This window comes from Pelecanus crispus, chromosome 1 (genome assembly GCF_030463565.1).
Source record: "Pelecanus crispus isolate bPelCri1 chromosome 1, bPelCri1.pri, whole genome shotgun sequence".
NCBI classification, from domain to species: Eukaryota; Metazoa; Chordata; class Aves; order Pelecaniformes; family Pelecanidae; genus Pelecanus; species Pelecanus crispus.
The window spans coordinates 23,363,074-23,389,639 of NC_134643.1; the positions used below are offsets into that span (position 1 = coordinate 23,363,074).

The 26,566-nt window shown below is 37.6% G+C and overlaps 1 protein-coding gene across 1 annotated transcript; it reads right to left on the bottom strand.

Moving 5' to 3' along the window:
* Window positions 1–4,476: 4,476 nt before the first annotated feature.
* TUBGCP6 (tubulin gamma complex component 6) lies at window positions 4,477–26,553 on the bottom strand. The gene is made up of 26 exons (XM_075710736.1): window positions 25,801–26,553; window positions 24,212–24,375; window positions 22,568–22,778; window positions 21,884–22,057; window positions 20,708–20,829; window positions 20,533–20,571; window positions 20,301–20,376; window positions 19,682–19,791; window positions 17,697–17,788; window positions 17,460–17,599; window positions 15,598–15,747; window positions 14,838–14,919; window positions 14,675–14,763; window positions 14,374–14,489; window positions 13,540–13,678; window positions 13,334–13,450; window positions 11,789–13,103; window positions 11,316–11,371; window positions 10,860–11,052; window positions 10,418–10,586; window positions 8,928–9,069; window positions 7,640–7,834; window positions 7,232–7,364; window positions 6,786–6,999; window positions 5,460–5,659; window positions 4,477–4,628 (listed from the first exon to the last, which is right to left on the bottom strand). Exons 1-26 carry the CDS (start codon window positions 26,545–26,547, stop codon window positions 4,477–4,479), a joined length of 5,337 nt encoding a protein of 1,778 aa, XP_075566851.1. The 5' UTR covers window positions 26,548–26,553.
* Between the last annotated feature and the right edge of the window lie 13 nt (window positions 26,554–26,566).

Genomic DNA, 26,566 nt, shown 5'->3' on the forward strand with positions numbered 1-26,566 from the left:
TCCTTAAATCAACTCCAGAAATTGACATTTTAATAATACACTAGAACAATAGATAGTTAAAATTGATATTTAAATGGCATTTGCTTCCATTTTTCTTTTTAAAAAGGAAGAAGTTTTACAAAGAAAGAGAAATGATGTTACCATTTTTCAGGTGGAGAACCCGAGGCACGGAGAGATGAGGTGATTTCGCTGATGATGGCAAAGCTGTGCTGGCTGCCAGGCCTGGCTGGCGCCTGAGCAGGGCTTCCATCCCCGAAGCAGCTCCCTGCGGTGATGCACGAGCTGCGCGCAGAAATGAAAAGCACCCCGGGCTGACGCTGCGGGCAGTGGTGGGGTCAGTCACTGGCAGCTTCTGCCTCGTCAGCCAGCTGGGCCAAGCAGCGCGTGCTTCCATCGGCCCTCTGCCTTTCCCCCATGGCTGTCAGGCAGGAAAGCTCGTATCTGAAATGCTCTTTTTGGGAGTTAACGAATTCAGCACCAAGACTGGCATTACAGTGCTCCTGTTTTGTAATAAGCTGGCTTCTCCCCTCTGTTCTCTCCAGCCACAGCCAAGAAAAAAAAGGTGATCCATCCACCCTTGTTCTCCAGAAGTAGAGATAGCAGCTCCCTCATCAACGACTGAAGCCAGCGCAAAAGGAGGTCAAGCTGGCTGTGGGTGCTTCACCCTTCTGCCTTCAATTAGGAGTTACCAGTGCCAAGGTGTGGATCAAAATTCTGATTTGTAGATGTTTCTGGATAACTTTCAGTCCACTGCACTTAAACGGTTTACTGTGCAGAAAAGCAAGGAGCCACTATACTCACTTCTATACTGAAGAGCTCACATAGCATCACAAAGTTGAAAGTACACATTAGTTTTTCTAGTTTGAGGTCATTCTTGGTATTTCCTAACTGCCCTTTCCCAACAAGCAGTATCTGCGAAATCAAAATTAGTTTTACTTTGTGCAGTGCCTGGACAGGATGGAGTTAACTTTCTTCATAGCAGCCTGTATGGGGCTGTGTTTTGGATTTGCAGCTAAACCTGGGCTGATAACACAGCAGTGTTTTGGCTAGTGCTGAGGGGTGCTTGCACTCTCTCAAGGCTGTTCCGTCCTCTCACGCTGCCCCTGAAGTTGGGAGGGGACACAGCTAACCCAGGGCTATTCCATGCCATATAACATCGTGCTCAGCAACAAAAATGGGGGGGGGGTGGGGTGGGGTGGTGTGTGTTTCTTAATTTCCATACTTTGCTCTCATTTTTTTCTGAAGGCTTTTGTCTGTAAGGAAGCAGTTCATAGCTGCAAGACTGCACCTAAAGTCCTAACTTTGCTGCTAGACTTTTCACAAGGTGTATGAAAAAGGATGCATTTGGTAAAATGATCAGCATTACACAGCTGGGTGTGAGGCAAACAAATTCAAGCAGCAGCATTTAAGCTGAACCAGAAGGATCGCAGAAGAGCTGAGGTTGGAACAGCTCTCTCAAGGCCACCCCCCCTTCCCCCCCAAAAAATATCATTATCTTTATAAATGTTTGAAAATTAGAAATATGAAGATGGCAAGAGTACACAGGATTAGGAAAAAATAAGGCACATCAGATTAAATTTAAGAGGACCTATTTGTTTTAGGGCAGTTTAGTGTATCTTTCACCAACAGGAGGGATGACGCATGCTACAAGTGTAGCAATGGCAGGCTAGTTCTGTCACACCATACAAAGGAATCTTGCATTAATATGCAGTGGGCTGACGATAAGCAGTACTCACGGCTTGCATTTCAGAAGTCTGATTTTTATTGCTAATCTTGCTCTCCTTTTCCTTCACCATATAGGACTCCTTTAGAAGTCAACAGAGGGAAGGCTGCTCCTCTTGTATAATGGTACCAGGGGTTTAATTTAGGTGCTCTGCATCCCATTTTCCCTCTTCCCTCTTTCTACCCTCTCTTTGCTGCCTATGTCAATGGCCATCTAAGGCACTTCAGGCATTTCACAGAGGTGACTGCAGGCAGCTGGTGTGCCCTTCCTCCAGGAGTTACACAGGGTTCATGGGAAAGCTGAAACTTCATCTTTCTACAGTTAGACTGCAGTGCCAAGCTCCAAGGACCCAAACATCAGCTCCTTGCTCCCTGCAGAAGCTGCGTGGCTGCTCTCTAGTGGGCAGTCATGCCTCACGACAAGGCATCGGTCTGCAAGAGAGGGCAAGCTTGCACATCCGCACCTGGACTTCCAAGTTCCTGGCGAGCAAGTTAGGTAGACAAACAGCTCTCCACCTGCCCCGGCAACAGAATAGCTCCAGCTGCCAGCCACTTGCTCCTTCAATCTCCTATTCTGTAGACCAGAAGGAAGCTAGCTAATTAAAATATAGCACTGATAAAGGAATGGCAGAGATGTGCATTACCACATTTTTATACTGACTTTGGTACCAGAGCAGAAGCACTCAGGTCAACTTTACAGTTGGTATATTCTGACTCTAATGCTTCATTTCTATTTCAGGAAGGAAAAAAACCAGAAAAGAACCCAAACCATAAAACTACCTACACATCATCAGAAAATAATCGTATTCGCTATTCCACAGTATGGGTAACATGTTAGCTGTGCCTGTCCTTTTAAATAGGTGGCCACTAATCAGACAACGAGCTCCTGAGGAATACATCCACATTTTAAGTGACTTCAGGATCTCAAAACCAACATATTGTAAAGCTGAAAATTTCAAAGCCGAATGTCTCTCTACAGTATTTTTGTACCGTGAAAACAGACAATTGAACTTTTAACTTCATAATATAGAAAGGAAAAGAAGAAAACATCAAGGGGAAGGAAAATCATTAGCAAACTGAAAATGTGATCCTGCTGTTGAAAGCAATAGTCAGAATATATTTGGAATCAGAGCTTTGTTTCACTTTAGTGATGCTGAATTTCCATTTTAGGTGTTTTACATCATCACCACAAAATAAGGTGTATAGCTTAAATCAGGGATAAGGAAACTAAAAGTTTGTCACAAGTGATCCAATAATTACCAACTGCTTGAATAGTCAAATAGTGTCTCTCCTAGCAGATCTCCTCCCTGCAAGGTGTTTTTATCATGCCCTCTTCCACTGTGACTAATAGCCTTGAAGAAATTAGTTATTTTTAGACTGAGAATTAATATCAGTTTCAAAATAAACCACATCAAATAGGTATTCATGTCTTCTGAATATCTGTACCTCATGCTCATCTCTCCACAGTTTTAGAAAGTATCTGTTAATTTATTTCACATACGTGTATTTACATTGGAGGAAATTCACAACACTGAAAATACAACATTTACACATTCACAGATATACAGTTTTGCACCCTCTCCCCTGTTAAGACCAGGCACTCAGCTTTTCTATCCTTGCAATAGTGACAACATCAGTTCTCAGTAGATCAAAAACCAGGTAGGTGTGGTGGATTTTATGTACGTGGTGGTTATATTCTTCAAGCTATTAGATGGCAGGTTATTTCACTGAAGAAAAATGCCTCTTGCATGGCATTTGCATAAGCTTCTATAAATCATAAGCATATAGGGTTATCTGTTTCTGTTTTACCATGCTATTGGTGATCCTTACTCTATAGAGTTCAGTTATCCTTGTAGTAGTTGTTAAAGTTGATTCGCAGTAGAAAGTCCTCCAAATGTGGTTGGTATCCTCTATTTACAAGCTTTGTTACCACTGGAAGAAAAACAAAAATGAAAAATAAAATAAGCTTCAACTAAGATTAATATTCTAAAGTCAGTCTTGACAGTATCTGTGCATTTTAATTTAAAAAAAAAAAAAAGAAGCCTAATGCAGAAATTTGAAAACAATGAAACACATGTCTGTTTGTGCATAAGAAAGGTCCAGTATCTCTTTCTAGAATTACAAAGTATTTCAAAGAAGATGGAAGAGAAGGATTACATGTCAGTTCTAAGTGAAGCTGCATTATTCTAATAAAGAAATGCTTTCTCAAGCTGCTTTCACAGTAAGACAGTATGTTCCTATCATAATGTCAACTGACCAGGAAGCATGTTTAGGTCCCCTGGTGACCTCTGTGAAAGAAGAAGCTCTGGTGAAGTCTTCTTGAACAAAGTCCATTGTGAGAAAGAAAAAACAAAGAGGAACTCCTGGGACAAACCCCTCAAGCTCTATGAATGAACAAACCAACTGCTCTAAACATCCTTAGTAACAAAGGAAAAAAGGCAATAGAAACTCCCTAAGCTCATAAACATCCCATGCACCAGTATAAAGGGAATTAGCAAGCAGCAGTAACATGCAAGGAAGAAGGGAAAGTGTACAGTTAGAAGTTAGGGCCTGAGCCAAAGCCATTGAAGTCCAGACTACTTTGTATTGGCTTTCAATGGATTCTGGATCAACCCATTGTGAAACAGAGCATTTTAATACACGGTGACTGAAGGAACAAGTGTAGATGAACAAGCACGCATTTGTTTTGTGGTGCTTAATAAAGAGGGTGTAAAGAACTAGGTCACTTGGCAAATTTCCTTACGGAATGGTCTATTAATCTCTGTCCATGAAGCAACCATAGATCTCGTAGTATGGGCTTAGGTGGCTCCCAGTGGTGTTCTGACTTCCTGTAGAATTTGGAAGCAGCCATTCTAACTCATCCTGAAATATCTGGTTTTGGTCCTTTGACACCATTTTTGGACACCCTTAAAGAATAAAAAGGGCAGCTGATTTCCTGAAGAATATAGTCTAACTAGAAAATACTCTAGAAAATAGACCTAAGGAAAACAGTTGCACTTCCTTCAGGATTTAAGGGATTTTAAAAAAAAACACCAAACCCAATCCCCATGAACCACCTTTGTACTCAGGGGAACAATAAGTAACTTCTACTAAAAACACAAGCAAGATCTGAAAGAGAAATGGAGAGGAAAGACAGATCAACCATTTCTTCACATTACAGGCTAAGCTGACAGTGCGAAGAAATTTTATTGTGTTAAGGAAAGAACATTTGGCAAATGATCTGTGCAGCTGAAAAACACTTGCCTGGAGCACTGGATATAAGCTCCAATTAGTGCTAAGAGGCTCTCTAAGCTCTAGTCCAACATGGGAATCAGAATTTTCAAATCTCGTAACAATGGTAATATCAACTGATGCAGATATATCTAAAATTACTTCTAAGTGGTATCTAACTATCTCTCATTGCGGCCAATAAAAAGTTCCAGAACTCAATTCCAGAGAAAAGTAAAATGTAAGCACATTTGCTAGAGCTACATACAAAATACTTGTTTTGCAAAGTAGCAAAAACTTATGGTCAGTTTGGGGATATCTGTTAGATTTCTTGTGTGGACATTTTAATTCATGGATATGCAGATCTTTGCAAACCACAATAATGCAGTTTCATTTGGGAACTACATTTTCTAACACATGCTAAGGACACACATCTTCCTACTCTTACGTTATACTTCTAAAACCTCTTTGTAATTTTTTCAGTTGTCAGTTGACTTTTTCTTCTATCTAGAATGTATGCAATTTCTTACCTTTGAATAAGAAGTGGGAGTAATACTTGAAGGTATTGTATGACTGCTGCATCAGACCAAAGTTGGGATGAACAGCCATTTGCTTCCCTGCATCGAAGCTCCATGACTGAGAGATCAGCTGGCTGCGGAACTTCAAAATGAGGCTGAAGATGCTGTGTATAATGTTCATCACCGGGGCTGCCTTCTCTGTCAACAGACCCCTAACAGAACAAAAACAACTTTAGAAATCTAGTTGACATAGTTTATTGGTTGTAGGAAGAAAAATACAAAGGGGTGACAATACTTTAGGTTTCCTCTTTAATTGCTTTAAAAAAAAAAAAAATCCCCAAGATTGCAGCCAACTGTAATAGTGATTTTAAAAAATGTGCCTAAGCCTAACATAATTTGCTTGCACTTCCAAGAATCTGGTATTTGCTTTGGTGTATCTGATTTCTAGAATGACATCTGCATTTGCAAAAGAAATGATGTTTAAAAACATTATGATGCTCTGGGTTTCCTTAAACTTTAATCCCCTCTCATTGCATCACCTGGTATCCAAACAGCAGCTTTAGCCAAGTTTTTTCTTATTAAAACTGAAAGACGGAGACATGAAACAACAGATTTCTTTTCTTGTTTATAATTTCTGTTCTTCATCATCTCTTCCCCTCCATCTCCCCACTTTATCATTCCAGTGCATACTTTTTAAGAAACCAAATAAACCCTAGCTTCTCTCCTCTTATTCACACCACCCTTCTGCCTCATATACAGTAACCAAAGGGCTAAGAGCTTATGATTCCTAAAAGACAGATATCTCTTGCACTGTTCATAAATCTGGACAGAGGCATCAGGTCACATTTGTTCCTTCAAAGTCCAGTCCTAGTCACTGCACATATATTAAAGGTATATATAATGTACAGAAGAAGCATTTTACAATCCCTGAGCTAGGCTTACTTGTGCACACTACTCATGCCGAACAAAACAGCATTCATTTACAAAGGCTATGACAAGGATGGGGTGAAAGAAAAACAGAACTGCAGCAAGTGCGCCCTTAGTCTTCAGGTTAGAGCTGTCCTGAGTGGACTTGAAGCTTGCAGAGGCAGGGTGAGCAGGAGCTGGAAGCAGCTCCAAAGGAGTCTGGGGAAACGAAGAGGCTAGGTAGCTGAGGAAAAGCATCAAAGTGTGGACGTCATAACGTGCCATGAAGTTTGTTTCCCTTACATAAGAACACTCATATGTAAAGACTACTTATTATGTCAGGTAGAAGTCACTTTTGCACAAATATGTTAGGCTAGACTGGCAGCTCCATTAACCTAAATATTTGAAGCAAAAATAAGTATGGTAGCTTGCCTGAAGATTGCTTTGTTGAGGTATTCAGCATGTGTTCTGTGAATTTCTTCCAGGTTGCCTACAGAAGACAGTTTGTTTCCAAATTCACACCATGTAACATGAAGAATCTGGTTAGCAATGTAACCTTGAATAACTTTCACAAAATGCTGCATTTCATGTTTATACAGTTGGAGCTGTCGAAACTGAACGGAATTTGATGCATGACTCACTAAAGCTGAAAACAAAACCAGAAATATATTATCATCAGCACCCATGGAGACTGTCTAAAATCAGGATTTTTAAAGGTATGAGGTTTTTGTTAGCAGAGTCTGTTTAAAATGCCAGGAAGTTTCTTTAAAAAATTGTGGCTTTTGAAGCTTGACATGAATGTTCGTAAGCAATTGTCTAGCACAGCATGCTAAAAGCATTTTAAACAGGATGCTCTCTAGTTCACTCATTAGACTTACCAGTGCGTTTTAAGTGAAACCAAACATCCTTGAGAGTCCACACCATGTGCTTCAGCTGAAGCAAAAAGGAGAAGATCTTGTTGTATTTATTCATGCAGCTCTCAGTAATGACAATGTTCAGAGGCCAATCAACCTAAAAGAAATAACAGTACTGATCATACAACATTTTTGTGCTAGAAATTATAAGAATATTTCAGATACAAGTATTTCAGGGACATACAAATTAATATATGTATTTTAATAATCTAATGCAATGGCCAGGCTAAGTAAAACCGGTAATTTCCATTACGTAATGTTTTGACTCCATTCTTAAAGGTATTCCATTATTAAGAACATATTCATTCTACCACAGTACGTAAGAACCATGGCATAATTGCAGTACTACTACCATTCTCCATGCTTTCTTACCTTGTACCTTAGCTCTAAGCAACTCAGAGCATCAGGCGCATTGGGCTTGAACACTTCTGGAAGGTACTTGAGGGCAAAAGAGAGATTGGAAGCAAGCTGGGTGTCACCATGAAGGCTGTACTGTAATGCTTTATTTAGGATAGAATTAAGAACCAGTGGGTTCAGCAATTCACCAGGTGTTTGTCCTGATCCAAGCTAGGGGTAAAAGAAAAAAAAAAATCCTAATTACACAGTATAAATAGTCTTGGCTCCTGAACACAGGTGAATTAAAGCAGAATGGTAAAGTGGTGACTATCCCACCTTGCTCCACCATTCTGAGTGGAAGTTTCTACTTCTGCCGTAGGGACACATAAAACGGCATAAGAAGCAACTTCTGAACTATTTGCTATTGACAGCATGAAGGTAATCTCACACCTGTACTGATTTATTTTGATACGTTGCACTGCAGTTTGCTGTGGTTCAGGAACTGCTACACATCCCTACTGCAGGGAATACAGCCTTTAGGCCTTAGTGGGGCAGAAAGCCAGCGACAGGACTGGTACTATCTATCTGACTCCGATCCGCCTATCTCATCAACTCAGCACCCTCAGAGGTTTACAAATAAAGCTATTCATCGAGTCTAAACCCCCAAGTGCTCTCCCCAGTTGGGTCTAAAGCATTAACTATCCTACAGCCACGTATCTCCACTGGCAACACAGGCTATCCTGCCTACCTTGCTGTTTTCCCCACGAACACAGGGGTAAGTAACAACAATACAGTTTCATCAGGGGGGCCCAGCACTCTCTTCAGATGCTCTCCCCTCTGCTCTACAGGATATTTGAGGTAAGAGTAGGTATTTTGCAACACAGGCCTTTCCACTGCATTTTAGCAAATGGCAACAGGCTCTTCCAGGCTTGCTGCCAGCAGGTGGGAGGGGACAGAGCAATAGTGCAGCAGTTTTCACAGGGAAGAGTGAAATACCCTTCCATGACTACTTATCTGTCACAGTCTGAAATTATTATCCCCAATGTGCCACATCCTTGTAGTCTCTCTATTGCTGGCATTAGCAGTAGGAAATACTACTCTCTTCCTTGGGACTTCCTTGGGCATGGGCATCCCCTCCCAGCAACGACCTTCTTTTGCCTCAGTCCTTACAACACTAACAGAGTTCCTTGCTACAAGACTTCAAGGAAAACAGCACAAGCCAGGATTCTAATTCACACCATTCCCTCATTCCCATCTAAATTAATCCAGAGGTGTCAAGCAAAAGCAGACAACCCAAAAACAAGGGTTAAGACAAAGCAAATACCTTCTCAAACAACAGGTCACTGAGTGACTGAGCAAACTCCCCGTCTTCCATTAACAAAAAGTGTCTCAGTGCTTCAAAATGCTTCTCTACATTCAGTTCCACAAAGTAGTAATCAACTATTGCTTTGTTCACAAGAGAAACACTAAGAATAAAAACACAAAAAAGGTATTATTCTTACAAGCAACTCCTTCCTTACTGTTAACGTTCAGCTGTGGCTACATCAGATTAATGCTCCAGTACTTAACTGATATCCAAGACAGGATGATATTCACATAAGCAAAAAAAAAAAAAAAAAAAAAAAAAAGAGAGACAAAAAAAGCCTTCATCCAAAACATACCAGAATTAAAACCTACCACTTCAGATAACTGGGTTTTGAATGGTACTGTGGAAGTATTTTAAGACTGGCTACATATAATGATCTTTAGAACATGCTGCTGGGCCTGGAGCAACATTTTATCAATAGTCTTCTGTCTTATCTCTGTCACCTACACAAACAGATTAAGAAAGACTATTAAATCCCTGAGAAGAATATCCTAATTGGTAAAACTCTAACACTAGATATTGAGGGCAGGTCTACACTACAGTTTGCAGTGTAGTGTAGGTATTCAAACTAGCTCTAAATAATTTAACTTGCATATCAGGCATAGGCTAATTCTGCCAGTACGCAACTCAGGCTCACTTACTTTGCTTTGCTGAATACATGAATCTGTATACAGATTGTTCTGGTAGCCAATCTGGATGTTTAAAACTAAGTTAGATAATTACATCTTTCTACGTTGCACCAAACTTTGAGTATAGCATACTCATAGTTAGTAAATGGAAATCCAAACTTACAAGAAAGTAGATTTCAAAACAGGAAGCATTTCAACACATCTGTGAATAACTGCTTTCATGACAGAAGCTAATCTTGTACATAATAACAAAAACTTCTCTTTAAAATACCATTAGATATACTAAGAAATGGTCCAACATTTATGTGATTTCCCTGTACAGTCCAAAAGCAACAAGAACAGCTTCTATTAAACTTCAAAACAGCCTTGAAGCTGGAGTTCCCATAGGGACATAAAATATATCCTGAACAATATGCATGAGCTTCTACATAAAAGATTTTTCTTTTTTTTTCCCCTTATCTTTCATCTGACAAATAAAAACTAGCACAATTATAAATAATACACCTCCTTTCTACAAGAACAAGGAAACCCATGGTGTCAAAACCACTGCTGCATAATCTACTTCCTTCCAAGCCCTTGTATTTCAAATAGACCTTCAAATTTTTAATTTACACATAAAAATATAAGTTTATGTTACTATTTATAATGTAAATCTGAACTTTTTAGTCAGTAATGGACTACCCACTGAACCACTTCTGGGAGCAAAGAGAAAATTTAAGAGAACAGATCTATGAGCAACTCTTGTCTCAAAAAAGAACTAATAAAGAACACGACATTAATTGCTAAATTATGGATTCACTATTTCTAACAAATACTCACTGAGATACAAGTGGAGCAGTAATGGAACGTTTCATCAGCACTGGCAGAGATAAGAGCTCACTCAGCTGTACAGCTGTTTCATCTGTTGCTGACTGTACCGTAGGATCCACAGGAAAAGTGTACGATCTTGGTATCACATGATGCAAGAGATGAGAAACTGGTAGTTCTGCTAAATTTAAAAATATATAAACATTGTAAGTTCTTATATTTAACCAATTTGATAATCTGTTTCTATTAAACTCTACAAACCCCTCTAGGTTAGAAAATCATAACGTGTCAAAATGTGTTTCTCATCTTTGTGCCTAAAAGCAAATTGTTTAGCTACTGCAGTTCGTAATATTGGTAATTTACTGGTAATTCAGGTATTTTTTCTGGCACTCAGCTTTCTTGCTCAAGTTTACCACATCTTCTACTGATCTACTGTTCCAACAGTTCTACTCACACATCAAATCATAACTATCTTGATATTTTTCAATACAATACTGATCCGATAAGGCTTTCAAATAAGCTTGTTCTTTCTTCCATGTATCTTCCTCTCCCCCTTCTTTCTCCTTAGTCTTGGGAGCATTAGCTTCAGAAAATGAAGTTTCCTGAGGCACAGTATCTTTTGGAATTGCTTTTTCAGGTTCTTCTGCCTAAAACAAAAAAAGGGACAAATTTTATGAGAGATGCTGGCTTTGTCTACTCACATTTACTGTGTTCTTACAGGTAATTGACTAGTTGTTCCAACTGAAAATAAGAGCTTACTCACCTGACCCTTTCTGACATGTAAAAACAACATGGTATTACAGTGATTACTAGACTAGGACAGAGGACAGAAACTTATTACCTTAACTACCAGTGCGTTTAATCCTTCAAAGGAAAAGGAAGTCTTCTCAACAACTACTTTGTTTCTTACCTGTAAGCTCTGTGAGGAATCTGGAGAAGGGTCCTTGTTGACCACATCTGCAATTACTGTAATTACAAGTAAATTAAAGACAGCATTTACTTAGACCTGCTTATAATACTTGGTTCATACTTCAGATCTGCTCCTGAATTTCTTCAGAATTTCTCTACAGACTATCACTGAAACAACCACCCCAATAGCAGTCTCTTCCCCATAGTCCCACCAGGCAGTTTTATGCGTGTTCTCTACTCGAGATCACACGAGGTCCTGTTTCACAAAGTTTCAGGCTAGAATTTTTTTCATGCTCTGTTTCTTGTATATAGGAGACAAGACTAAGCTCAAGTTCTTTCCTCTGAATTCTAACAGAGTCTGAAAAGTTATGCAAGGAATTAAGTAATAAGTACCCATTTTGAACATAAACATTTACAGTTATTTTCATGAGCCCTTAAACAAATGCTGACTGAATAAACTTAATTTTATTTTACCTTCTCGTTTCTCTTCCGTTATATTTTCTTTTTTGTCATCTTTAATATTAGCATCAGAAAAGACTGGAACACTGTCAGATGATTGCGACTGTGGCAAAGTCTCTTCCTTAACGTGTGACATTTTTGCTTCCTTTCTGCTCCCTTCACCAGGTGATAATTCTTCACTGTACAGAAGTGTCTGAACTGTGGAGTCAGATGAAGGACCTGAAATGGTTTTACGATGAGGTATTGGATCATTTTCTGTAGATGGGGCCCACTTCCCTATTTGGATGCTTGACTGGGATGCGTGACCAAACGGGCTCCAACGAGATTTCAAAGGCTCTGTATCTGAAACCAGTTCTCCAATTTTGATGTGCGACTGTGAAGCATGCCCATGGATGTTCCAACGAGGTCTAGCTGAGACCACCTCTGACACGTTTTCACCAATCTTGATGTTGGCATCAGATGCATGACCATGGATGTTCCATCGAGGCCTTGTAGGAGCTACATTTGACACATACTCTCCAATCTTAATATTGGCTTCCGAAGCATGTCCGTGAATGTTCCACCTAGGCCTTGAGGGCTCTACTTCTGAAGCATACTCCCCAATTTTAATATGAGCTTCAGAAACATGCCCATGAATATTCCATCGGGGTCGGCTGGATTCAACTTCAGAAGTATAGCTGCTGATTTTTATATGGGAGTCTGAAGAATGCCCGTAAGGGCTTGAATGTGGCTGGTACACATCCACATGAGGTACATATTCTCCCACTCTAATGTTGGCATCAGATGCATGTCCCTGAATATTCCACCGAGGCCTTCTGTACTCCGTATCAAATACATTTTCTCCAACTCTAACATGTCCCTGCCAAGCTGCAGATGGTCTGAGAACTGTATTAAAATCATACTCATTTTGCTGATGCAATGGTGCATTGTCTTCTCCTTCCAATGCTCCTCTCAAGATAGGCTGATTTGCACTTACTTGAGAAGTCTCAGAAAGATCTGAGTTAATATTTTGGAATGCTTCATCTAGCAAAGATCCTTGTACGCCAACGGCAACAGGTTGCTCATCTTGTGGCTTTGATAAGAAATCTCCTATATTCACAGTGGATTCAGGCAAGGAATCAGCACTGTATAGACGACTGTATGCTGCTTCTGAACTTCGGAGACTGCTTTCAGATCCTGCTGCTTTAGGCTGAAAATGCTGATCAGCATTATTATTTGTCAGCTCTGGCATGGGCAGTGCTTTGTCAGCAGAAGCTCCATGTTCCAGTCCAGGCTCAGATTCTTTTCTGCCAACTGTCTCATTAGAATGCAGAGGTTTCACAGAAGACACCTAAAGAAGAAATAATTATTACATGGTATGGCTAGTCACATTATCAAGCTACTTTATTACAAGTAAGATTTAAAATATTTTTTCAGATGTCCTACAAATAATGTGATAACTACTCACTCTGCTGTTATAGTGAACCTTGTGTTTACTGAACCGAAATGAACCATGTAATGAACTCCCTTGAGGGAAACTTGGAACAGCAACCTGGAATTTACGTAAGAAAATAAACTCACCTGTGAATGTGGATCTTTCACAACAGGGTTTTTATCTAAAGCCAGCTGGCACTGTTTATAAGGAATAATATCCAATTTTCTCCTGTAGTTTCCATCTGGAAGTTTTTCAAGCATTTCCTGTAAGTAAAAATGACAAAACCAAAAGTTTTTAAGAACCATGTACCAAATTTTCTAAATTACATTTCTTAAATCTTTTCAGAAGATACCTCGATGCGTTTCTGATCTTCTAACAGAAACTTAAGACGGGCTGTTTCCAACTTGTGTCGCTGGATTTTCCATAACGCTCTTTGTTCCCTACGGGCTGCATCATCAGAAAGTTTGCTATAATGGTCAATTAATTCCTGCCTAAATGAAGGTAAAAATAAAGCTAAGTTACAGATTTTCACATACTGATTTTCATCTTCCCTTCTAAAGAAGATGACTTTTTAGCACTTCAGAAATGAGAAGCAATTTTTTAAAAGTAGAAGCCAGAGGCTTCAATCACAGAGAATAAACAGGTGGAGAAAACATAAGGAGAAAACATAAGGAGAAAACTGTATTCTCAGTCAATATGTATTTCTATAACTGTTTTTAGTAGGTCACTCATTTATCGTTGTGTTTTTAGATATAACAGAAGAAAGTGAAATACAACTAAATGCACAAGAGCAATTCAAATAATTATAAATCTAACTCCTCCATCTGCTTTTTACTTCTGCTTTGACATACATGTGACCATTTTTGCTGTGGGCTCAGCTTTTAATTGTAAGACATAGTTAATTTTTTTTCCTGAAGTTCTGATCATAACAAAAGACAGACTGGATCGGCTTGGCGCAAATCAGTGGGTCCCAGATTTTTGGGCCACTAACCATTCCTAAATCAGAAAATTCTTCACAGATTACCAAAAATCTTCACATCCATCTTTTAACTGCAAACACTACCCTTGTAGAGCAATGCCTGGGAACTGCTAGTACCATAAATTTTAATATACAGGAACTTTTCCTGAGAACTTTATGAAGGTTTTGGAGTATCTAAGCTTTGGGTGACTACTCAGAAACATTTACCTTGCCTTTTTTTCCAGTTCTTCTTCTAAAGCTTTCAGTCTTTTTTCTCTCTCTCTGAGCTCTCGGGCATAGCTGAAATCATCATCAATCTCTTCTTGCTTTATTGCAAGGCGACGCTGCATAAATATTTAAACACTTTTAAAAGCCACTCTCAATACCAGCTGTAAAGCACACATCTGCAAGAAGTTCTTATTTGTACCGCATGAGCTATTTATTCAACTTCACTACAATAAATCAAGATATTCTTTCAATTATTTGCCTAAGAAATACAGTTGGCCTTTAGAAACACACACAGAAATACCTCTTGGTCTTTTGCAAATTGCTCTTTCAGTTTCTGAAACTGTTCCCGTTTCTTTGCATCCAAAGCCATTCGTTCTGATATTTGTCGATCTGTATTAAAATAAAGATACTGTTAGTTTACATTAACACCACCAGAAAACACATGAAACACCACCACAACTTACCATTAATGGCTTTTAGTACTTTACTAGCAGTTTCTCGAGCATGAACGATTAATTCTTGTTTGGCTATTTCCATGCGCAAATCCTAAAAAAAACCCCAAACAAACAAAAATACAGGTGGGAATTTTTTCTATTTGAAAATACACTTGAAAATACACTGTCACAAAGACAGGTACACACTTTATAACGGTTATTAATCTATGATTACAGTACAGAAATATGAATAAAGAAATTAATTAAATGGAAAGTCTATAAACTAATATTGAAAGTTGATACTCCAGACCTTACAACAAACCAAATCCACCTATATTGATGGCGTCTGAAAGACTCTTTATAGTCTGAAGTCTCTTTATAGTCTGAAAGTCTCTTTATAACTAAAAGAGTTTTGAAAAAACAATTAGCTATGCAAATTATTAGAAGAGTCTTATCTGGCTACTAATTAGCTTGCCACATTTGTTTAATTAGAATCTAACAATCTTTTGAGCACCTTTTAGTGGGAGGGCAAATCTGCTGCTGCAAAGAACTAAGATGGAAGTCCAAAACTCATTTAGTATATGAAAATCCCAACAAATGACAAGACACCACCTATACTTTTAAAAGCTACGTTAAATAAGTTTATTTGCTGCGATAACAATCAAACAGCAATTGACCAATGAAGAAATTTTGACCATAAATACAAATTCTTGCAAATTACAACAAAAATGAAAAATTAGTATTAAAAAAACCTCCCATCAATCAGGTCTTTATTCTTTTATTCATTTACCTTTTCCTCCTTGCTTATGGAACTGTATCGGGCAATTCTTTCCATTCGACCTACATACACTGCACAATCTCTCTCTATTTCTTTCAGCTCCTCAAGCGAAAAAATAACTGAAATCCGGGGAACAGGTATATCTGACCAACATATATAATGCTGAAAAATGAGAAATTTCCTTTTAAATACATTTTTTTAATTGTAAAATGTTAGATTATAAACTCACATTATATACTTTTTTTAACTTAGCAATTCTTCTAGATACTGAAACAAGCCTCCACACAGGATCTAAAATTTTTATTAATATCATCGGGTTCAGCATTTATATCATTCAAAGTAGGAGACAGAGGTATAATGTTCCAGAACTTGGATCGCAGGTCAAATTCTCAGGGTCCCCTCTTTCCCACTGACTTGGACAGGAATCTAAAATCTGATACATACATTTATACTAGTCATGTGCCTGAAATTTTGCTTTTCTGAATATCCAAATTAACTGAGTCTGAGTAACTCAGCACTGAATGCATCTCTTCTATCAAAAGTTAGGTTTTGTTCACTTATATCCCCCACTGATCCCCACTTAATCGGAACTGTCTGGAACATAACTAACACACACCTACAGGAGAGAGCTCTACACAAGACAAAACTCTCAAAAATATGGCCAGTACACATCACAGAGTACCTGTTCTCTAAGCTAAGTATCTTACGTCTTTCTGCTCCACCTCAACAACCCTAAGTCTCTGAAGCTGTTCTACTCAGCGCAGAAAACAGACATGTGAGCTTTAAAAAAAAAGAGTGCACAAGCATGCTCACACTGGATTCCCCAGTCTACTGGTAAAAGCCAGAAGATGGGATGCCCAGAGCTGTGTTCCTGGGACTGTGTTAGCCTAAGCAAAAGGGAAGAGCCAGCTGTTTAGGGCATTATCACAGAAAGGGATGAAATGTGACTGGTACTCTGAGACAGACAGAAGATGACTGAACCTGGTGCTACACATTCTGGGGGAATGTTCTATCTATTAAGATACTGCGTTAGTGACTAATAAAGCTGTAATGCAGAATGGAAATGATGGCTGACAGTGTTTTTGACAAAACCCAATACTACTGGCACACCTGAGCCACAGTTTGAGAATGCTTATCAGAGCAGACTGAGAAGAACTAGCAGAGGGTCATCTCACTTGAGATATTAGGCTTATGCCTGATATCTGGCATCAGATATCTGATACTGAGCTGCTCAGCTCTGTCAAGACTGGGCAGCTCTGATCTTAAAAAGAAAGAGAATACTAGTTACTTGGGAAGGAGTGCCTATAGACTTTAGACACTGCTATGGTTGTTTTACTTATTTATTTATTTATTTTTAGACATACAGAGAAGAGGGAAGACACAAAGTAGTTTAACAGGTTTTTCTTACCAAGGACAAGACTTCTGCAAAATATGAATAAACAGAACTATTTAAGCACTTGTAGTGATAGAGCTGAAACACAAGAGCTATGCAGAACTGAGTCAAGACCTGGTAAATAAGGCATCTTTAAACCAAAAAATAGTAGTGTGAGTTGTGTGAAAAACGGAAGGCACTTGCCTGGACACCTAAAACATTTCTGCTTTCAATACAAAGGAAAATAAGAAATATAGCACATGCATTGGATACAATAAATTTGACGCTGTTAAAAATTTATATTTCAGCAGTGAGGTGTTAGCAAGTAGAGTGGATAACCAGCTCACAAGTATCTGAGAGCAAGTAATTGCCTTTCATGAATCAACATCCTACTTACGCAATACCAGTTTTCAATAAAGGAGCAAACTTGTTAAAAACCTAGAAACTTGCTCTAAAGAGACCTGATTTTCTCAAGGTAAGAAGGACCCAAACTAAAACTTACCCTAGGACAGCACAATTTCAGCAAATTTATGGTTTTCCCGCATATGTATACATCATTAGCAATATGTTTAAGAAACACAGGGACACAATCTTCTACTTCTTTTGAAATCAAAACGTAGCCATGAGTCCAGTAATGTTTATCTACATATCAAACAAAAAGATAAAAGTATATCTTCTTAATTATTTAATTAACTGCACAAACTATATAAATTAGAAATGCTCCATATACATACTGTACCTCTGAAACAAAGATAATCCTCATTCACCTGGATCATAAATTCTCCATAAACGTCTCTGAATACACCGCTGTATACCCAATCATAGATAAATCTAAAAAAAAAAAAAAAAAAAAAAATTTATACAATATTGAGAATTAATCCTCTCGCCTTCTCAACTTTATTATAACCAAAGAGTAAGTATATTCTTTAAAACATTGAAACACGCAAGCTATAGGCAGGATAAAAACCAGCAATTAAGCGCTCTCACAATGGTATTTAAAGATACACACAGGACTGTGTCCCTACATTTTTCTTAAAAGACACCACCTTTATCTAGAACATTTCAGTGATAATTAGTTAACATGAAAGAACATTGCCTTAATTAAAACAATCTTTTTATTTCTGTACATTAATTTACAAAGTTTATATTAAAAATTGCTAGAAATCTTTGCAGCACCTCAAATGCATAGGGAGAGATAAGCAGGAAAGATTTATTTTAAAGAGAGGTAACTTTAGCAGGGAGAAACTGAAAGGGTATAAAACAAAAATGCAGTAACAAGCACTTTTTCCCTGGACCTAGAGACATTTTTAATATAGATGCAATAATGAGAACTACTATTTTGGAATATTTATTTATGCTTTTTCATATTTCCTCTGTGTGAAACCAAACTTTTGAAGAAATAAAAAAATACAATTATCTGAAGCTATAGATAAAAAGGCTTGGAGCAACTTGAAGCTAATCTTTTCTTTTCTTACTAGTTGCAATACTAACACTGTTTCTAGACCCTGGGTCAGTGTAACAAACAGGAAGCATTTAGCACAGGAAACCACTGTTAAATTTTAAGGTTGTAAGTAAAAGATTAAGAACTTTTAAAGTGTTAAATCTCATGTTTCTATGATTTATGTGAGCAACAACTTCTATTATTTAATTTCTTTCAGGCTAATAAATGAGTGGGATAACACTTTCTGCCGATAATGGAGGCCTCCTTCCACAGCAGCCCTGATCATATATGATTGATGTTCGATAGAGATCTGCAACAAATTTAGGAGTCAATGCTGTAAGTATCACATACTAGTAAGCATACTTTCATATTTTTTACGTTCCTTGTGATGCCATGACATCCTGCCCTTGATATTTCAGAAATCTGACTACCTTCTATAAATTGAAGGGCAGGAGCTGTAAAGATATTTCAATGAGTCTTCTGGTAAATCTGAAATTAAATTTCTCTGAAGAACACTTTATGTAGAAGGAAGGAAAAACAAGAAGGGTGGCCATGGGAGAAATCTTAAATTTAGAGCATTTTGACAGATTTTGGTTTTCTCTTTCTAGTATCATTACATCTATTAAATACCATCGTAAACTGGTGACGGACTACAGCTATAATCCCTATAAATAGCTATTTAAAAAAAAATTAGCATCTCTTCAGAAGTCTATCAACTAACAGTTTCTAAATTGATGTGCACTGCTTGACAAATCTGTTGCAACCCAAGGAACTCTACTTCCTATTGTTAGTTAGTTACATCTACTTAATGAACAACAGAATTTTTTTTTTTTTATTTTTGCTTACTGAAAAGCCCACAAGAAAAAGACAGTGGAAGTAAGCATGAACTTTCCCAGTTTGTGCAACACCAAGAGAAACCTGTTAGTTGCCAGTTTCAGGATTTTACTACAGGTATGAGAAGGAAAAAAACCAGAAGTTTATCAGTCTTATATTCCGGTATGAATTTTCAGGACCAGCAGCAAGAAAGAAGTCTTATTTATATGTATTTATTTACTAATCTAGTCATACATAAAACCTTTATGTTGTTACTGAGCTGGAAAAGAGAGGGAAAGGAGGATTCAGCAAAACGAACTAATTTTAATATGTATTTTGCAGATACAGCCACATCTTACATTTTCTCTAAAAATGTTAAAAGCCACTGTTAAATTAGCAGAGTTACTCACCAAATTACTAATTCAGAACTGCTCTTAAACACAATTATGCAGAGAACAGTATGGACGCACCTTGTGTACGGTTCGCAGCTTGTCTTCAACAAAGACAGAAGAACTGGATAATGCTCATTGCTACAGTTGTTGAGAGCCTCTTTGTACAGATATGAAAGCAATTTAACACCCTAAAAAAGTTGAAAAATATTCTAATATTAGGCAACAAACTTCACTACAACTTGAATAACAAGAGAGTCATAAATACCACAGCTTTACATGTTTCACTAGACACACTAGGCAGGATTCATCTCACTTCCTCTAGCTATCTGCAGTTAAGATCACTTTGTCTGAGCTAGTTACCTCAAGCTCACTTTACAGTCACTGGAGGGAAACAGGTATGTTTAGAGTTGGATTCATCCGACTTGCTACAAACACCTCCTTTAGAATGAAATGAAATGCACTCTAAGGCTTATTTTGAGTCCTTTGTTTACTTTAGGAATTGAAAACACGGGACAAAATTCCAGATTTTAAAATAACTGGAGAAAGGATCATGGCATTCTAACTGGAGGTCCAAGGTCAAATCTTTGGTAGCAGAGAGAGACCAAAACTAAATATTTTATGTAAAATCCTACCTAATTTTGAAGAATATTAACATTGTAACCCAAACCACACATAAAACCATCAAATTAATTATCACCGTAGGAAATGAAGCACCAGCTCCACCACTGATCCCCAGCGCTGTTGTTCCTATGCCACAAAGTTCAGCTAAATACCTAAAAAACAGTATTAAAACATATGTAACAATTTCAACCAGAAGTCTCTGAGATCACAGTGATGAACTTTAGCAAAGTTGAATATCATACAACCACCCTACTGTATCAGCTGAATGATAACAGGGATAACAAAGAAACTGAATATAAAGACCTTACATGCTTTCCCTAGAATCTTTTGGATATAAAGAAATCTTTCTGTTAAAATAGAGGAAAAATACTGAAAGACTATGTAAGAATGCCCATGTAATATTGTTTCTTTTAGTGTATATGAAGAAATAGATTGCATTTTTTCTTCTATGAAAAGTTTAAGTATTTAATATTATTCTCTTACCTCAACTGACGACCTAATTTTCTGAAGAGAAAGCTGATTGTTAGAAGAGTTAAAGTAGGAGGTGTTGACAAAACACAGGCTCGGTAATATTGAAGATACTTTCTGAGCCCACTTGTGAATGCCTAGTATCAACAGAAAACATTTTAAGTCTTACTGTTAAAGCTGTTAATAGTCTATCTATGTCTCACATCAATTGCATTAGCATGAAAACAAACCTTTTACTAAAATAATTTGCATATGCAGGTAAGAGGGACTTGTATACCAAAGTAAGGGCAAAGTAAGAGTCCATGCAACTTCAGACATTCAGATTAGCCAGATGACTCCTCTATACTCTTTATACACCAACGCATGGAGCCTGTACCCAGGCACAGTATAATAAAGCACCTTAGTTCAGCTTGTTTGAAATGCCCTTTGAGGAGCTCCTCATTCTCTAACAGATATAATACAAACCTAGGGAAACCTGTTTCCTTACTTTCATGCCTAAATCGGATACTGGAAAAAACTCATCTAGAACTTTTTCTAACAAGACAAGGACAGACAACTTCTTATTCAGTTTCTATTAACATTGCTGTAAATCAAATATTCAGAAGGAATACATTTTCATAACCAATCCTAACTTAATTCTATGCATTAGAAAGAGATGAAGTCACCTGATAATTCACAGTGTACGTACAGTTCAGCATAATATAACAGAGGACTGACAGGAAAAATCTGCACTTAATTCTGAACTGAGAAAAAGCAATTAAAGCTATTAAATATCATATTTCTTTATTGCAATTTTTATTTTTTAAAAATATATATAATATATATACTATATTAAGAAAGTTCTTGTATTTTAATTTTATACATCTTAATGTATAAATACAAAATGTTTTTAAAACATCTAAAAATTATATTCCTTTAGTCCTCAACAGAACAACATGACTAAACAAATCACACTTCAGGTAATAAAGACCTTTTATCATGTATTTCGGTGCAAGCAAGCCCTAAGCACACAGAGCTGTGATTTAAACACAGTGGCACTGTTCACTGCTGACCTGGGATGAGCATTACACTTAAAATGCTTTGCAGTTTTGCAGAATGCAGAAATTCCAGCTTTACACCAAATCAAAGTCACCTTGTCTACCTAAGACAATTGGCCCATTAAATCCAGATGATTTAATACAATTGTTTTACCTGAAACACAAGTCCTTTGCTGTATGAAGAATCTAAAACTGGCTGAAGAGAAAAACGACTTAGTCGTGTGTAATAGGTTCCATACTCTGCAACTTCCGAGAGTAGGCTGTGCATTGTCTCTGGTGAAGTTCCAGATACATATACCCCCTCCTTTATCACAAACGTCTGAGCAGCCTAAAAGGATATAGGGAGGAAAAAAAACACCAATTCAAGTATTTCATAGCTGGATTCTGATTTAAAAAAGCAAACATTTACACACAAAAATAACAGCAGACAAATTTTCAGTTTAGACACTCTGGTGACTAAGACTATATAACTATGACAGTGTGATAAACATACTAAATTGTAACAAAATTTCAGGAGTATGAATGGTGCTTTCAAATATACAGAATAAGACTCATTATCTAATTTCTTAAAGAAAATCCAACCTACAAAACTATTTACACATCTATTTTCAAGTATTCATAAACCTATTTTCAGTTAGAGGACTACAAATACTCTTAGCCAATTGCAATAATATCATTATTGCAATATATAAATACTGCCTTATTGCCATTAGATCACATTCAACTTTTTAACAGTATCCACAAGTCTCAAAAGAAACAAACGTATTGAAGAGGAAAGCTTTACAAAGAAAAAAAGAAAAAGATGTGACTAAGAAGGACAGTTAAAAATCTTCCATACCTGATTGAGTGAAAATGTAGTGGATACCACACCAATGAGGACATTCAAGACATCCTTCACCAGTTCAGGTTCTTTCATTAGCACAAGCTGTGGAAGCTGAAGTACAGTATTACTGAACAGCTGCAACTCCCCTTCTCGAAGTTTGTAAAATTTGTCAAAAGCTTCTCTCCCAGCTTCAGTAAGATATGGTTCCTCTTTTTTACCAGGTGGGCTGCGTCAGAGTAAATACAACATTACAAGGTGATTATACAAAAAAAAAAAAGTGTATCTCCTGAAGCAAAAACCAGGCATTTCAGAATTTCACACAGCCAGTACTGACCACAAAAAAAGTGGTCAGTATATAATACAATACAATATAATAACTAGTAATATAGTACATTTTCAAGGGAATGTGCATTCAGCCAATGAAACTGTAGCCCAAAATCAGTACAGTAAAGAAATAGGTAGATAATTTGAACATCAGTGCAGAGACAGAGAATTACCAGCTTCTTTTGTGGCCTTCCCTGATGCAGTTTTCCCATTAGGAAAATTAGGTCAATATATACCAAATTTCCAGGGTCCATGTTATACTAATATTCAAATATGTTAAAGAGCAATATGCTCAAAATGCTATAATGACTTGTATTAACACATTTTAGCTCTTCCCAGTGAGGATTCCTATCCCCTCCAAAACAATTTCTCCTTCCAATTCTTCCAAAAATTCTGAATTCTATTAGCATGTATTACAAGAAAGCTGTCAGACATACGGTCTACATTTGACTCTAAGATCCTTACAGTCGAAATGTTAGCAAGGAAAACTGTCTTGCACTAGGAACAAAGCTAGAGTGTGCTACAGTGGCTCTGAAAAATCGGATCAGGGAACTTCTGAGTTTCTGAGCTTCTCCGGCTCAGAGTTGAAAAACACTGTATAACACTGCAACAGACACATCACTACGTTATTACTTAAAATTAGAGAAAACATACAGAGCAAAGTTCCTCCAAGAATGAGGCACACCACTGTCCATCAGGAACGTAAGGAAGATACCTGCCATACTTGCCTTTTTTTTTTTTCTTCCATTTTAGAGAAGCTATGAAGTTTTAACAGGGCTATATAGAACCTTCTCTCAGGAGACGCATCTTCTACTCAACAGCCAAAAGAACTAGAAGTCTAAGCTTCAAGAAATCTGTTACAATAATTCCTGTTTTGGTTACAGACAGGGAAAAGGAATACAATACTGTACGATACTGGGAGATACGGGTTTAACTATTCTAGTGCTCTACAACTACCACTTTCTCTTCTGAAGCTGAAAATACGGAATAATTTCAGACTGAGATAAATTGCATAGTGCATAAGAAGTCAGATTAGGTAGAAAAATATTGCATTTCACACAAACAGCAAGTGTTCCCATAATCCCTTCAGTGTTTTTGACAAAGATGTTTTTGTTTTACCTCTTCCTATGAAACAGGTGCAATCTAAGAACTAGTTTGTTGAAACTGCATGACCTTTATTTCTTTCTCAATCATTAATGCACTATATTGAATTCTGTGAACTAAATATACACATTTCACTATTTATACTGAGGTAATTCTGAACTAAGATGAAATGCACCTTCATACATTTGCATACGATGCATAGTAAGTTTGTCAGTAACATCAGACACATACTATCCAATTCTTTCCCAACATCTTCGTTTGCTGGGTCCATACGTAAGCACTGCATCCCACAAGTCTATGTCTGGAGTGATGCTTGGCTCTGACTGAGAATCGGGAGTCAGATTGGATGCTGACTGGAATCCCTCATCTTCTGACTGGTCTATACTTTGGGGAACCTGTCAGAGAGAGTTCAAATGTTATACATGAAAACATTTTACTGAAGAAACATATGCTAATAAAGATATTCCGCAATCATTCGCGATCAAGTGACTCTACATGACTCGGCCTGTGTCGTCCAACCTCCCTTTATATCTATTTTAAGTTTTTCCTGTAAGCACTCTTTTCATTTGGTACGTCTCTACAGGTATTAATGCCTATACATAAAACAACAATCACCATCAAAATAGTATACTAAGTTTGCCAGTGTTAAACTTGAAACTTACTCCTTTGGTAAGCGTATAGTTCTACAAATTGAGAATCTGAGGTCTGGATATTCAACAACATGCAACACTAACAAAATCATTCTGCTCAGTATTTTTTTTGAGCAAATGATTCAGACCCTAATTCTTCAAATTTGTAAACATTTTATTAACTATGACTAACATAATTTGTTCCCTTACACTTATTCATATGCAGAAAATCTGCAGGTGTCCAAATAGTGTATATGCCACATCTGCAACTCCCACTCAACAGGAGTTGTATGTGCAGAATAGTACTCCATGTTAGTAAAAGATAATCACAGCCACGTAAAAAGCAGCATGTTCTTCAAGAAATCGCAAATTTTCCAGTCTGATGAAGAGAGTACGGCACTTACTCAAAAAGGTTCTGCCTCCCCTAAGCTACAACTTACATCTGTGTGTGCACATTGAATGGCACAGGAGTTTTCTTTTGCACATGTCTGCCTTCAAGTTTCAATTAAGACCCTGAGTTAAGGGAATTGCAAGAGCTATCCATATGTTAAGCAGAGGGAACAAAATGAGGATTAGAAGTACAGAAGTATAAAAAACCTACCTACACAAAGTAAAAATGTAAAGAAAGAATAAAACACAGCAAAAATAAACAGAATGGATAGCAAAAGGGGAAAATAAATACAGTACAAACTATATGCATTGAAAAGGTAAAAGGTAAAAGGACAGTGGGAACTAGGAGGTTAAATGAAATGTAGTAACTGAAAAGAATGTTTTAAGATACAACAAGCCAAGAGAAAAATACAAGTTAGGTAATATAACGCGAACAGCAAAACACATACATTCAGACAGGAATGCTTATGCAGTCAGGCTGAACAGTAAGCAACAACACAAAGGAGTTCAATATACAAAGCAGGCAAAAACGCAAGCGAAAGATTACTAGCGTGGGAAGGCACAGATAGAGCTGATGGCTTAACTTCATAAAGCCTACGGCCACATGATGGTTTTTCAGAGTTTTAGGACAAAAGCTTATCTGGTTCTCAGAAAAGAAAAGGATCCCTGCTCCATCTTAAATTCCAACGCTGTATGCTTCTATTACAAATCAAACGACTACCTATATTTTAAACTATAGTTTCAAAGCGGCATATTGAAAGCATGCATACACTCTTAAGTCCAAAACAAACGATAACATACTTTAATTGCAAGTCCGGACAAATCTGCGTTGTCAGGCACTGGTGGTAAATCCAGCTTGATGTCCATATCATACGTACGGCTATGGACAAGAGCACCAAAGAGCGAGACCCGTGTTTCTTTCTCAAACTTGTCACCTGCAGGATAGTTCTGTGAGAACAACCCTATGGCAGGGAGTCCAGTGCCAGGCGCAGCCTCCATGATCTGAAGCGTCTTTTGAATTGTGTCGTTGAACTGACATTCTTCGTTTGTTATTAGAGATTGTATATCAGCTTCAAATACACTTACATCATAATAATCATAACCTTGATACTTGACATTTCTCCCAACGTATTTGTTGTTCAGAAAATAGTCCTTTTTTTGTGGTACAAGCTGAGGAGGACCTGTTCCAGCCAGCTGTACTAAGAGATCCAAGACAGAATTAACTTCATTAAAAGGTAAGCATTCAGCTGTTTCCAGTTCCTCCACAAGATTCTCCAGTCTATCCGCTTGAGCACCTAGGCCACCAACTCTCAAGTTGAAAGACAGCATCAAAATTTTGTTTTTCACTGGAAGCCTGGAAACGTTTGATTGCAGCTTATGAGCCTCATCTTGAAAAAGGTTTATGAACAGGGCATTATAAGCAACCCTTTTCAGATTTCGCTTAGCCCTTCTCTTGCTGATCTTCTGCCTGCCCAGGTGGACCTTCCATGGCAAACCCGTCAAGTGTGCTTCACACAAATCATTGAACAACTGCGTGATGCTCTCCATTTCAAATCAAATTCTCAAG

Coding starts and splice junctions, on each gene's coding strand:
- TUBGCP6 (XM_075710736.1), bottom strand. CDS start 26,547: ATGGAGAGCATCACGCAGTTGTTCAATGATTTGTGTGAAGCACACTTG. Junction 20,830..21,883: donor GCAAAGGACTTGTGTTTCAG/GTAAAACAATTG, acceptor TGTTGATACTAG/GCATTCACAAGTGGGCTCAG. Junction 14,490..14,674: donor AATTTGCAAAAGACCAAGAG/GTATTTCTGTGT, acceptor ATATTTATGCAG/CGTCGCCTTGCAATAAAGCA.